Source organism: Saccostrea cucullata, unplaced genomic scaffold, assembly GCF_032062105.1.
Source record: "Saccostrea cucullata isolate Sc308-1 unplaced genomic scaffold, CSIRO_AGI_Scuc_v1 ctg319, whole genome shotgun sequence".
Classification (NCBI taxonomy): Eukaryota; Metazoa; Mollusca; class Bivalvia; order Ostreida; family Ostreidae; genus Saccostrea; species Saccostrea cuccullata.
This window is the reverse complement of record NW_026920610.1, coordinates 1,189,801-1,205,069: the sequence shown is the minus strand read 5'-3', so window position 1 is coordinate 1,205,069 and position 15,269 is coordinate 1,189,801. Positions and strand designations below refer to the sequence as shown.

The 15,269-nt window shown below is 34.2% G+C and overlaps 2 protein-coding genes across 3 annotated transcripts; both read right to left on the bottom strand.

Moving 5' to 3' along the window:
- Nucleotides 1-368: 368 nt before the first annotated feature.
- On the bottom strand, nt 369-5,258 carry LOC134253233 (cytosolic iron-sulfur assembly component 2B-like). The gene is made up of 5 exons (XM_062735750.1): nt 5,116-5,258; nt 2,211-2,290; nt 1,834-1,959; nt 1,236-1,281; nt 369-842 (listed from the first exon to the last, which is right to left on the bottom strand). Exons 1-5 carry the CDS (start codon nt 5,234-5,236, stop codon nt 745-747), a joined length of 471 nt encoding a protein of 156 aa, XP_062591734.1. The 5' UTR covers nt 5,237-5,258; the 3' UTR covers nt 369-744.
- Nucleotides 5,259-6,830: 1,572 nt separating this feature from the next.
- Nucleotides 6,831-14,309, bottom strand: LOC134253778 (G2/mitotic-specific cyclin-B-like). Of its 2 annotated transcripts, XR_009989172.1 has the most exons (10): nt 14,099-14,309; nt 13,615-13,708; nt 13,276-13,380; nt 12,946-13,100; nt 12,733-12,837; nt 11,880-12,035; nt 11,343-11,504; nt 10,741-10,980; nt 7,675-8,134; nt 6,831-7,619 (listed from the first exon to the last, which is right to left on the bottom strand). XR_009989172.1 is itself a non-coding variant. In XM_062736369.1 (9 exons), exons 1-9 carry the CDS (start codon nt 14,294-14,296, stop codon nt 8,021-8,023), a joined length of 1,329 nt encoding a protein of 442 aa, XP_062592353.1. In that variant the 5' UTR covers nt 14,297-14,309; the 3' UTR covers nt 6,831-8,020. The 2 variants fall into 2 exon arrangements, 1 of the variants encoding a protein (XP_062592353.1); XM_062736369.1 differs by having other exon boundaries at nt 6,831-8,134.
- Nucleotides 14,310-15,269: the final 960 nt, after the last annotated feature.

Below are 15,269 nucleotides of genomic sequence, written 5' to 3'. Positions count from 1 at the left end.
TGGTGCTAGATCCATTATGTCAAAATTGATTTAAGCTTAAATTTTCCCAGACTTTAAAGATGTGTAGTAATTATGTAGGAAAAGAATGAAGCATTAGACATATTTTACTGGACTAAATTCTCGTTTAAGGCTTCTAATTACCAGCAGAAATGACTTGTTTTAAACATGTTTCATGTGCATAATCTGACCTGCTTCTTTCTTCAGAACAAATTTTGAGAAGAATAAAATGTTACTTTTGGTGTTTGACTTCTAATTAAAAAACTTTAAAGTGCAAAATGATCTCTCTCTCGAGATCTCTCTCTGTGCATACCATTACACAATGCAACAAAATTGTGCGTATACAGGTTGAGAAATGTATGACCCAAGCATTTTCAACATAAACTGTACATTTTATTGTACATATGCAAATAATTCATACATCTTCATATTTTATATACATGTATATACATCTGCATTGACAGAATATTATTAAGAAATATGTAAACAGGTAACATTCTAATGATTAATGTCACCAATTTGTTTTTGAGTAGGCCAGCTCTATTCAGCATCTCTTTTCAACGAATATGGATTGACACACAGTTTTCATTCCACTTTTTTTTTCTTACATTTTAAATGAAACAGTCTTCTTACTCAGATAAGTCTGTCTCTAACCTTGAAACAAGGATAACTTCTAAACAGTTTCAGTTTCTAGTCTTTGAAAATGAAGGCTAAATAAGGAAACATTTTGTGCTCATGTCTGTGACATCATTTTCTTGTTGCTAAGCACTGATTAACAACCTCCAGGAGATGGGTGTTCTCTAATGCAGCGGCCACTCTCTCCTTGTCTGCCAGCTGTTTGTTTACTGTTAGAACAAGAAAATATTAAATATATGTACGCATGCAATGTATAATTTATTATTCCATGGGCGAAAATTCTTGACAATTCCAACTAAAGAAACATATGTACAACAGATAGTACTTTAAAAACATGGTAACCTTGAATATCATGTCATACCATGTACTATTACTGCTTCCTTTAATACTTTTAGTAATGATACTTTTAATAATAAAGGTTTTTTCATCATTAAAATATAACTAGTTTGATACAGATCAATAGCTCATAAAACATTCAAATGGCTATAATTAATATTTTTAAGCTAACACGCATTAGCATAATGTGTTATTTTGATAACTACAAGATAATAGACATATTAAATGATTCATGATGACTAAGTCTGACATTAAAGATAGAGTACCTGCAACTTCAGATGCATGGGTTCCTGGGGTAATGGAAACATCAACCTATTTTAAATGCATAAATACAGAGTATGTATTTTAAAGTTTCTCATTAATATGCAAATTTTACTGAACACACATTTAGAAAATGAAACTCATTTGCAAGGGAAATAAAAAAAATTCTAATCCTGTATATCGCTTTTAATTCATAGTAACTTTACTTTTGCATAATTACATGAACCAGTCTGCTTGAGGAAATGTCATTTATGCAAATATTTTTTAGCATAAATTTTAAACAACAGTAACCCACATTCATGAAAATAATGTATTGCATACAGTAATTTTTTTTATATATCTAGCAAAATTCAAACCCAAGATTTGGGAATGTTTAACAACTCTGTGACCTGAGTTATTCAGAAACCCATTTAAAGCATGCTTTAGTATCAGTCTGAAAATGTGCTGGCAACAATAATTCTATCAAAATTTTGAAGAAGACTCTATGATTTTGATTACTTGTATCTATCTACTTTCTAGTTCCAATTTTCTAGTTCTCAATAAATAAAGCAAACATAATATGCTCCCTTTCTTGTAGTTCACTCCTTGTAATAATACTGATACCTTAAAACGGGGTGGCAGAGATCGAAGTAGTTTGACTCGTATAGACAGACCTATCAATGTAGCCATACTGCAGTGTGGAATTGTGGGAGTAAATTCTATACCAACATGACTGTTTTCATCATCTACCTACAAAAAGCAAATCTGAATGCAAACAAAAGTCATTTATGCTGTCATTCCTTTCCCCATAAAATATCTAACCTAACGACATAAATCAGATCACCAACACTTTATGAGAAGGCAGAAGTAGATTTATTTTGTTAACTGCTGGTTATCTGAGCAATTACACATGATTGGTTCTTTATAGGTAAAAAAAGAGGCAAATGACATTCTAAGTTATCTATGATAATACCATTTTTTATGACATCAAGAGAACTTACTTTGACTCGAGCATTTTCCACCACATTTAGCTCCTCCAAGGTTAAAGGGTGTTCAGGATCATTGATGGTTCTTATCATATCTAGAAATGAAAAGTTTTCAGAATAAATGAGGGAGCATGGTTTATAACTTCATTAAAGGTAAAAATTTTATGAATCAGACAGTGCAGTGTTTGAAATTCCGAATTATTTTCTGTGGGTCCAAATTAAGCCACTGATAAAGGGTCTTCACAAGTCCTTCCAAGGCAGCATAGGCCCAAAAATAATACCATCAAATATTTTGGGAAAATAAACTTTGACAATCTTTGTAAGTTTATCGATTCCTTATCCATAAAAAAATCATGTTTTTTAACAACAAAAAAATATGTTAATATTACTGTAAACAGATACTTTTTTTCCCTGTAATACCCCTCCCCCCCCTCAAAAAAAAAAAGGGTCTGTCTGTAGTTGTTTTTTTTTTTGCCTAATGTACTATCTCACATACTGAAGCATAATAAAATGTCCATTTTAAACATTAATTTTCACTTTCCCTAAATACCTAAACAAATAGTGCCAAACATCCAAGGACTGAAGTAACCAGGTGGGATATTTACAGTAGACACCCAACATGGCTGTCTTGCGATAGAAAATGAAGCTAAACAAATTGGGGGAGGAAATGCTAGATGATATAAAAATGATCATGCCTCTTCATATTTATGTGAAGGTTGACTAGGATGACATATTTACATTTCAACCAAAGCTACAATTAACATTCTTTATAAAAAAAATGCATCAGCTGATTGAAACCGGCACAGATATGGTAGCAATTTGAATGTGTCATTCGGGTTATAGGAAAGAAACATATTTTTGTAGGCCTTCTTTCTTGGCAAATCATCATCGGCCCAAAATCATTTCAAGGACCCATTTAGTCATAATATACATGATCAGAGTCCTTCCGTTTGTACGTTGGTGCAGGACCGACACTTATTTCGAACACTGAGACAATGGGTATTATATTAGGAACCTTGAATACAAATCATGTGCTATCATCATAGCTATTTCCTCATCTGTTGCTACTATGCTAGTGGACGTATGGCGCAAGTAATATGATAGAGTAGGTTCTAAATCTACGCTTCTTAAAATTTCATGATCATATGATCTTTAGCTTTTGCAAATAAATTAATGGAGACGTAAGCATATTCTTGGGAAAATCAATTATTTGTTGAGGCCCGAAGGGGGAGGACATGGGAGGGGTGTCCCCCTCCCATAGGTGGAGGTTCGGGTTGATGTATATTTCACTGTTGTACAGAACAATGGATTCGAGTTTATTAGAGTCTTATCAATGCAACAAAATGATACAATGACACTTGTAAAAAAAAAAAAATCAATGTTCGGTTTTTTTTTCCGCCTCCTCCTCCCCGAATCCGCTACTGTTTTATATCAAAACCAGTTTTCATGGATTAAAAAAAGCATTAGCAGTCTTGAACTTAAAGTTTGGCTCCGTCATGCATTGCGGCAAAAAAAAAAACGATGGATAAAATTTAATAATGGCTGTATTTAGTAAACTCTGACTGGATTTCAATTTTTCTTTTAAATAAATAATTGTACCCATTAAATTATTAAGTGGTTATTGACTTATTTATCGCTCTGTATTCTTGAATAATAGTGATTTGGGATATATCATCGGTAAGAATTAATTTTCTAACTTAATTTATTGTCACCTTGATTTAAATTTTATGTCATTCCTACTATAAAGATGCTTAAATTTTACTTCTAAGACACTTATATATCGTTGTTTTTTTGTTTTTTTTTTTTTATGAAAAACCGCACAATTTTGGCGTCGGAGCAGAGATATTAACAGGTTCGATTTGAGAAGACTTTTTAACCGTAATTTTAAAAGAATGATTTTTTTAAGTTCTTAAACTCATAGATTATAATTCTAAAAATGTTTTCATGATTATATCTATTCATTTGTGAAAACATTAGGTATATAGCGATGGTGATAACTAACGCTCTCAATATTCAGATGTCATACAGGATTATATGACGTATTACAAATAGGTAAAAATTCGGTCAATGTTTAACAGTTACAACATATATATTGCATTGTTCAATTTTACATATTTTTCCCTTTTATTATATATTTAATTCCCAAACGTTTATTTTTCTTTGTATTTGATCTAACTTGAAACGTGAACTTTCTTCAAAAAAGCCTCGGAGGAAATGTGGAAACTGAATGGATTCTCATGTAACTGTCACCTGATCGACTCTATTTATGATTAAAACCATCAATTCAGTACTTTTTTTATTATTGGTAAGATGTATTTACAATGCAGTTGCTAATTGCTTATCTAAACATGCTGAAATTCATTCGTACACGATAGACATGAAAGACAGAGGAAATTCCAAATGAAAATTCGCCAGCGTTCCTTACTTACAAAATAAACATCTAAAATCAGTAAAAGTAGTTCTAAAATGACTAACTTAGTCACTACAAACAAATCATCAACCACAGAGATGTTTTCATAAGATTACGACTGTTTAATTTGTATTTTGTATCCTACTTGTACGATGTCTGGCTCCTCGAAGTTGGTCAACTTTGACTTGAAATTAAAAACTATTTGCACATGAAATCAAAATTCTAACAAATACGTTCTCTAAAACCATTTATTATTAATCATTTCTGAGAACTTACATTATTGTAAGGTAATCCAATTTTTTGCAAAAACACTTTTTATAAGAGCCCACTTTTCACGATTTTTCACCGTTTTTTATATAACTGCGCATGCGTTGGACTCTTTTTTTGGAGTCTTTTCTGGACTGAAATTCTCACTTCCGTTAACGCCGTTTTAGGAGTTCGTCTAGACTGATTAGTCTTGACTTAAAGTTCTGTAAAAAAAAAATTAAAATTTATGTGATTCTCCTCTACCAAAAACTTCTCTGTCGTCTATTCTATCAGCTACATCATCGTCTTCCTCTTCAGGTATCACCTGTCTCTCTTTACTCTGTTCAAAAATCAGTGGATTGGCATTGTCAAGTTTTCCAGCCATGCCTCTACTCAGGATGTTGAAAAGATCACCTAAACGTTAAACCCTTCCGTAACGGATACAATTAATTCGGAATTTAAGTATTAATGTGAAAATTGGTTAGAATATCGATGACAATTTTTCATACTATCTCTTTATAAACACTGATTCATTATCACAAGAAAAGAGGATGTTAGTTTTCTTAAAAACAGGGTTCGAGGAATGAAAATAAAAATGCGTTTCAAGGGAGATAACTCCATACTAAATTGCATTCTTATTCAGTGACTTACTGATTCAGACATACATCTTCTGTGAACAACATTTCAGTATTATTTTTTTTTTTAATGATACATTTTTTTCAGCTGTAAGGTCTAGTAGCATGAGTAGTATATCCATATCTAGATTTTCTTCACATTAGCAGTATGATATAGGATATCCCATTGTCGGAAACCCACGGGTGATAATAGTAAAGACGAGATCACCCATGGGTTTCCGACGATGAGGATATCCCAGATGCATACATGTAATTATAGTTTTGCATGTACATGGACTTCTCTTATTATTGCTTTTAAAAGATCGAGACTAATTTCATTATATTATCTGCCTCTTGCGGTTGTGTATATATGTAGTAATTAAAATCCATAATTTCTGACATTTTTTATGTTCAGAAAAGGAGCATTGGTTTTAAATAATTTTAAAATTACTCTAATGAACTTATCTTGTTCTTTAAAGCATATTTTTCCATGCACAGATTTAAATAAAAGAGAGAGAGAGAGAGAACATTTTTTCCATGCACAGTCACCTAAATAAATATCAGAGAGAGAGAGAAAAAGAGAGAGAGAGATCATGACATAAGCCATTAACCTCCCAGGATTTTTAGATTTCCCTTGTACACTAAATTAAGGAAACTATTACCTTAAATTCCACCCCAACTACATGAAAAAATTATTCTGAAAGTTCTATGTATTCTGAATATGTTCTATCACTTATGTAAGCAAATTAAGACTATATCAATTTTTTTAATGGATACATGTATATACTGCTGAAATGATAATTAGCCTTTTCACGGTAAATGCGGTACTACTCTTTTGCAGGGCAAAATAATAACTTTTGGCGAAGTTTTTGTTGAGAGATAATTAAACGACATATATTTAACAATTACTTTTACATCATATTTCACCAAACTATATCATTTTGCCCTGCAAAAGAACAGTAACCGCAGTTACTGTGAAACGGTCTACTGATCATGCAAAGCAATGTTTGATTCTCTCCATGTGCTTAAACCTTTATACATAATGTGTAGTTTTATACTGACACACCTTCAAAGGATTGACTCAAAACACTATGTAACAAAGATTGTACTGTAAACCAACTTTTATTCACAACGACCTTATTTTGAGATTTACCAGGGGTAAACTCCTTTGTGACTATTAATTTTCGCGATTAAGCTTTTTTAAAATCTGTATTTCATTGACACAGAGACTTTAAGGACCGGTTCACAGTGAGAAATATTCGCAATTACGAGGCTTTCGCGAAAATTTCTAGCACGCGAATAAAAGTTGGTTTACAGTATTTTAAAGAAAACTTTTTATTGTGAAAGTTAATTTATTTTTTTTTAACATATGTATATTGTATATCAAAAAATTCAATACAAATGAAAAAAAGTTTACAAAAAAAAAATCCCCTCCCCTAAAACCCATGGTAAACAAATGTAGAAAAAAGTAAGTGCATATAAACACATCAAAACAGTGATCAGAGCAAAAGGGCTCACAATATGTATAATGCATTCAATCATTTGTATAAAAATACATCAATTTACATTCACATCACAAAGCATTTGAGATCTTTGCAACAAAACTTCTTACACTGCATCCATGCAACAACAAATTCATAAGTTTTTAACCTTTACAGAATAACATGATATTCATTATCAGAACAATTAAAGATTCTTTAGATATATTAAACTCTACAAATTTATTCACTGGACATGGTTATGACTTCAACTTTAAACCTGAAATATATTTTGTAAGTATTTCATTCTCTTTGCTGTTTTTTTTCTTTTCAGAGCTGAAAAATTATTATGCATTACTTAACCTCTAAATAAGTTGCTTGTTGTCTCTCCTACTGCTTCAGGTATTTTTGCTAGGGAGGTTGCCAGCCCTGACCCACTAGATATTGTCCTTTGACCTTGACCCACTAGAAGTTGTTACACTTGACCTACTACACATTGTTTGACCTGACTCTTGACCCATTAGACAATGTCAAACCTGACCCCTGACCCCCTAGAAATTGTAACATCTTGAAACACTAGAGATTGATAGACCAGACCACTGATCCATTAGAAATTCAACACCTGACCCTTGACCCACTATAGACATGACCCCTGACCCACTAAAAATTGTAACACCTGACCCATTAGATATTGTTAGACCTGACCCCTGACCCACTAGAAATTGCAACACATGATCCTTGACCTACTACACATTGTTGGACCTTACTCCTGATCCATTAGAAATTGTAATACACGATCCTTACCCACTATGCATTGTTTGACTTGACCTCTGACCAACTAGAAATTTTAACACCTGACCCTTGACCTGTTACACATTGTGACACCTGACCCTTGACCTATTAAACATTGATAGACCTGACCATTGACCTACTACACATTGTTTGACCTGACTCCTGACCCACAAGAAATTGTCACACATGATCCTTGATCCACTATACATTGTTAGACCTGACACCTGACCCACTAGACATTGTAAGGCATGACTCCTGACCCACTAGATAATACTATGACCCGATCTAACTTTCCTCCTTCTCAGTCAGTTCCTGAAGTATATCTTCTAGGTGGGTCTTTAGATTTGGGTGTTGGCTGATCCTACAGCATGATTCACTTGAGTACTTCACTTGGGCTCCCTGCAAAACAAAGTGATTTGAAATCAAAATTTATATCCTTTTACCAGCTGCAGGTGGTCATCTGAAGGGGTTTAATTTTTTTAATTCACTGCTCGCAATGTTTGAAGAAACCAACAAATTAATAATTTCATATGTACACGTATATACAGTAAAACACGTTAAGTACGAACACGGATATTGGGAATTCATGGATATAGGGAAGTTTACTTGGATCCCCAGCTATATGAATTTAATGAATTCCTTATATATATATATAACAAATTATGGATATAGAAAAGTAATTTCAAAGGTACCAGTGACTTTGCTGAAACTGAGTTTTACTGTATAATATATACTGAAAGGAAAAAGAAACGCAGGGTAAACTTTTGAGGTTAATTAAATTTGTTTTCCTTAAAATACTTGTTAGTTTTCCTATCTAACTTTTAAAATCACCTTTCAAAAAGATATAACCAAATTCACATATGATTTTGTCTAATTATTCATGAGTTATTGAAGCTCAAATGACGATACCCTCCTAAAGTGAAAATCGAAAACTCTCATTATCTTCAGTGTCTATCTCGTGCATCTGTCATAGTCTTATTTCTCCTTTGCATGGTATTTCATCAGAGTGTTTATCTTTCAAACCCTGGCTATATTTAGCATGGGTAACCATACAAAAAAATAAGTCAAACGGCGCGCGCATGCGCCAGTGATACAACAGTAAGTTGACTGGCTCAAAAAGCCAAATTGCGGAATTGTTTTCTTTCAAATTTCGTATGAATGTAATGATTATAATCGTCTACTCTATAAGTGGCTGTTTTTGTGGTAGTAAGGTGGCGATTTAAGAGATGGCAGGACGAATAATCCGCTCGTAACATGGCTCTGTTTCGCGTTATCGTCATAGTCACGGTTGATTGAAAACCACTCCAGACCCTCTCTGACAACGGGTAAAATGTTTTATGGGGGAAAATTTACAAGAGACAACTTAGTAAACCGTTGTTGCCTTTTTCATTAATTAGGCAATTCGAAAACAAGACCCCATTGAACTTCCCAGGGCCTGGGAAGGGGCCGCGCCATGCGCCATATGCGCATACTGCCGAAAAATGGCGCAATGTAATAATGGTGCGCTGCGCCATGAGGCGCATCCCCAAAAACGATTAACTTCTCTATGTAAAGACCAGTCGTATAATTTTTCCCCAATTCAGATCCGATTTTCTCTACTTTCTGAAACTGCCGATTCAATTATCCAGTGATATTTGGGTATAAATAGATCTTGACAAAATACTCTATAATTTTATTTCCAAACCCAAACGTACGGAGCATAAAAGTAATGATTAATGTTTAAAACATCAAAGGAATCCATGCCATGTTGATATTTTTACCGCCATGATTGAATATGGGGTCAGACTAATAGCAGGAAACGTACAATGTTGCAAGGTTTTACTAAGGGAAACAAAATAGTCTAGGTAATCTGTAAACGTAATTATACATATAAAGAGAGATACAAGTCTTATTTCTGGGTTACTATTTTTAAAACTTGTAATCCCAAGAAATAAATACATGTCCATTTAATGAAAGGTGGGACTAATATAAGTAAAATACCCATTGAATGAAATTTAAAAAAAATCCCATTCTGTTTCAATATATTGATTTTTTTTTAAAAGAAAAAAAATAATATTTCCACCTTATTAAAAGAAAAATTAATATACATATTTGTATATTTTGTGTAATTAAATGACTATTTTGTAAAAGTCGGACAGAAATCTGAGCTTGTTTAACTTTTCTATTTGCCTATAATTTTAGGAAGTTTAGGACAGAATGGCCTATAACTTTTCTGGTAAATATGCCAGATGTCCTGTAATTACTTATTTCAATCTGAAACCCTGGGCAAAGAAAATGAAGCTTTCACTTCCACGTAAAGCAATCCAATAATTTTTTTTGTTTTGTTTTAATTGCATAAATTTTATTGTCTGAGATGTATGAAAAATCATAGCACTAACAGAATAAGTTCATAATATGACAATTTTAAAAATGGCCCATTGTATTCTCTTTCGGCCCCATAAGTTTCAAAATGGCCCCATCATTTTATGAAGAGGCGGGCCATTGGCCCTATCAGTTACTTGTCCTTCCCAGGCACTGACTTCCATAAACTGTTCCAAGATTGCAATAAATTCATAATGTCTCTTAATATTGAAAAACGATGTGCATACCTCATATGCATCAAATAATGCAACAAGATTTGTTGACAAACTTGTTGTTATCAAATTGCACGTGTTTTGGGCTTTTTAGCGTTTTCCCTACGTGACGTCATATATTTTACGGTTGAGTAATTCTGAATACTGATTTTGATGCACAGTAACTAAATTTCCCTTCTGACCAATTTTCGTAATTTTTGGTCATGTGGTCAAATTTTTATTGAAAATTATGCTACCCTGTGTTTCTTTTTCCTTTCAGTATATATTACATAGTTCAATCAGAGAAAACATAATCCCACAAAAGTGAATAATTTATAGTTCTTATCTTTATAGATGTCTCAAAAACAAGATTACAAAGGAAAGAGATATACACCTCTACATTCAATTTTAAATTGAATGACTGTTTTGAAAGCTAAAATCCTTCTGGCTCACCTGAAATTTGCAGTCTGGAGCCTTTATCAATAGACTCAACATCTTCTTCATACAGGGGACAAGGTCCTTCTCAGCGTACCTGGAGAAATAGGACAGACCCAGGGTCCAACTGGGTTGATCCGGGATCAGGATCTTCCTGGCCACACAGATAGCTGCTGATGCCATCATGGAGGGGACACTGTAAACAAACTCATCAGAGACTAAGGTCAGGTCAAGGACATACTTGGTCATCTGTCTCATCTAGGGAACAGCAAAAGGAAATCATATAATGCTATGCTGTATACTATGTTAGACAATATCTCTGTCTAATCAGTATGTTTCTCAGTAAATATGGAAAAAGTAATGAAATGCTACATATATACTATATCAGGGATGTCACAGTAAATATGACAAAAGGAAGTATTGCAATTTCTAATGCCTCACTGTAAAATGTCTTATTCTACATTGGGTCAAAATTTGAAATGGCTTGAGGAAAAATTTATTTGTTTGTGGAATTTGATTTTGTGGTTCAAGAAGTGCTGAGTGTTTCTTGCATTCCAAAGTCTGAGCTTGATAAATATAAACCCAACAAACCTCATCTTTCCCTGAATACAGTGCCATACCTCTTTTGGCAGGTCACTCTCAATCAGAAGGATTTTATCCATGAAAACCGTGACATCCACAATATTGAGGTCAAAGTCGATAGTTTTGAGGATCTGTCTCTCCATCCTCAGTACCTGTTCCTTGTCATACGTGTTGTCAGTCAGGTAACATAGGGTCTGCACCTGTTTATAATCAAAACGGAGAGTTAGAGTAATTTTGTAAATGTCATAGAACTTTAAGGCAAAAGTTTCGAAAAACAGCAGCAGCAGTAACTGTGCATACTTGTACCTTTAAGATTACTTGATTAGATTGGAGTCATCTTGTTATGAAAAATGTCACAAATATTATGTAATAGCCAACGATCAACCAGTTAACACTGACTGATAAACTGATCCATTTTAGTAAAAGTGCAAGCACACAATATACAATTCGATTCAATTTCATATATCTTAAAACTTAAAATGGTCCAAAAAAAAATCAAAAGGCTCAAGATACTGAAGATATAATGTATCAAGAAAAACAAAGTCCTGAAATTGAATTGAACACAAAGTACTCACCTCTGGGGCAAACCTTTCATTGTACTTGGCTGCAATCAGAAGACATGTAATGCCAACAAGCTGGAATGTGTTCAGAGGAATTCTGCGATAAGTCAGGAATCGGTCCACTAACTCTACAGTCAGGTGCAAGGTCTGCTGGGATAGCTCCTGGTGAACCTTAACACATCAAACAAACACTGAAAATTTGGCAGCATATCTAGACTTTTGAATTAGTCTGCAAGTCTATGGATACCTGTACTTCTGTGAACCAGTGTGTCAATTCAGTATATGGATACCTTAACCTACATGAACCAGTTTGTCAGTTCAATATGTGAATACCTGGACTTGTATGAACCAGTCTGTCAGTTCAGTATATGTACCTGTATGAACCTGTCTGTCAATATATGGATACAAGGACTTGTATGAACCAGTCTGCCAGTTGAGTATGTGGATACCTGGACTTGTATGAACCAGTTTGTCAGTTCAGTATTTAGATACCTGTCAATATGTGGATATCTGGACTTGTATGAACCAGTCTGTCAATATATGGATACCTGGACTTGTATGAACCAGTCTGTCAGTATGTGGATATACCTGGACTTGTATGAACCAGTCTGTCAGTATATGGATACCTGGACTTGTATGAACCAGTCTGTCAGTATATATGGATACCTGGACTTGTATGACCCAGGCTGCCAGTTTAGAATGTGGATACCTGGACTTGTATGAACCAGTCTGTCAGTATGTTGATATACCTGGACTTGTATGAACAAGTTTGTCAGCTTAGTATATGAAAACCTGGACTTGTATGAACCTGTCTGTCAATATATGGATACATGGACTTGTATGAACCAGTCTGTCAGTATATGGATACCTGGACTTGTATGAACCAGTCTGTCAGGATGCTCCTCATCTGAGGGGTGACTTCTCCACTGTTGTTTAGGAAGTTATCAGGATAGGTAAATCTTCTCTCCAGAAACTGACACAGAAAACATACAATTTTAAAAATGCATTTACACTGATTCAAACTAAATCGCTAATAACTGATTTTGAGGTGAAGGTTTTTTCTGTAACATTTATCACTTACCTGAAGATACTCGTATATATCCTCAGCATAGTCTGGATTGTTGAATGGACCCTCCAGTTTGCTCTGGATTTCCTGGATTTCCTTTGGGATCTTGACCTGAACTTCGCGGATCTTTTCTAAAGGGTCAACAAAATCAACATCCATGGGTAGGAAGTCTATAAACAGTCAAAACATGTGTGAATGTGAATCTTTGTGAAAAAAAAACCTTCTGAAGTTTAATAACTGATAATTTGTATTACAATTCTTTATGGTGTATGCCCGTAATACTATCCCTATTTCCCTGCCCCAATAGAATTATTATGGTGGATGTTGACTATAGCCACTACTCACCATCATCCATCACAGCTAGGGGTTCCGGATTGTTGACACTGAACACAGCCTTCTGAAGCGACTTTCCCTTCTTCAATAATCCTCCTTTTTTGGCCCATAATGAATCTAGAGACAGAAATCCCTCAAACATAGGTTATCAAAGATTACAGAGCTCACCTCTACAAAATTTTAGCTTAAATCTAGGGATTCTTTTTTTTTAGTGTTTTTCTTTTTTTAGGTGGGGGAATGTAGATCTCTCAAGCTTCCAATATTTCTCTTCCATTGTCACTCTGACTAGATAATGGATACATGTAGCTGAACTTGACATGACCTTGACTTTAATTTATTTCTAAGCCTTACCGGATGTGGCCTTGACCTTCTGGGTTCCTCCTTTGCCGTACTGCTGGGCATTGATTCTGTCCCTCAATGCTACTTTCTCCTTGACTTTGTCACTCTGTTGAACATATATTTCATCTTTGACAAAGTAATTTGTTTATCAATGGAACACATACATCTTTTTATTAGAAAAACTAATCACAACATGACCTCCTAGTGATGTGAAGGATTAACACCCAGGTGCCCCCATCCCCTAATTCAAGAAGAATTTAAGATGAAGTTTTTTTGATTATGAGGTCACATGGTCAAAGGTCTTTATGATCCTTTGTCTGAGTGAAAAAAAAAAACTTTGTTAAACATGCACTTTTCCCTGATATATAGGTAAACCAAATTCCTTGCTATCAATACAGAAATTCTGAATTAAAAAATTATACCCTTTTAATTTTTGCTTCACAGAGTACAAATATTTCTTGCTTTTTAGTCATAAGTGTCCCCCTTATAATGGTACCTGTGACATATGTTTGCCCTTGACCTCTCCTCTGTTTAAGGGACTGACATCCATTCTTTCCATATGATTTTCCTTTTTAGTGGACTGCATCTCAAATGGCAGGTTCTCCTTATTGCTCTCCAGATGGGAAAGCATCCTCTGCTTACCCCCAGCATTCCGCTGCTGTTGGGTTTGGCTGACTGCCACAGAAGCAGCCATCTTAGCAGGGGAAAGGATGCTGAAAAATCAGCGATATAAGGACTATTTCTCTTTTGTTTGTTGCATTTTTTCTTAAGGATTGATCATGGCACCCCTACCCCCAAATTATGCACTGTATAACAAAATGATATTGACAGAAAGAAACAGCAAATTAAATTAATACTGCAATTGAATCAATACGATCTCTGATTCAGTTACATTGATTTCTACATGTAAATTTAAAAAAATCTCAAATATCTTGATACTGAATGACACAGTAAATAAAAGATTAGTTTCAGTTTTAGCCCTTTAGAATTAACAACGTTTGTGTACATCTAATTTCCAGTATCTCTATCACAAAAATACTTACACTTTCAAGACGATATCTAAATGTCTGATATTTAGAAACGACCTCCTCCCTACTCGGCAAAACTAACATACAGACCACTATTTACAGTATACGCTTCGTTTAAATACAGGTTCCTGTCACGTGATGTATGAGAATTGGCTACGTTCGATTTACATTCCTGAAACAATGGCGAAGGCCTATCTCGATAAATCTAAGAATCTGATATTACAGAGATAAGATTATACGAGAGATATGTATACAAATGAGCCAAGTCGAAATTTTAAATATATATTTTCAATACGATTAAAGTAAGTTTCTTAACATTACAACAAAGCATTATGTACGGGGGGTTGGGGGGTTGTTACAATGATTATAGAATTGGAGCGAGGCGGGGGGGGGGGGGGGGGGCATTGTTTTCCATATTCGAAGAGAGGTAAAAAAAAAATGATTTTGCGATCTATAGTTTGTTACTGTTTTCAATTAAATTATTATCGAAGGGTACCCCAATCTCTTATCCGCAACTTCTCTTATACCACTGAAAAACATTTATTGATAGTTTCACAGATTCTTAAATACATAATGCCATTTTGACCTCTTATTTTACGTTTTGATCTGAACTTATTTCGGGTCTCCAAATACAACATG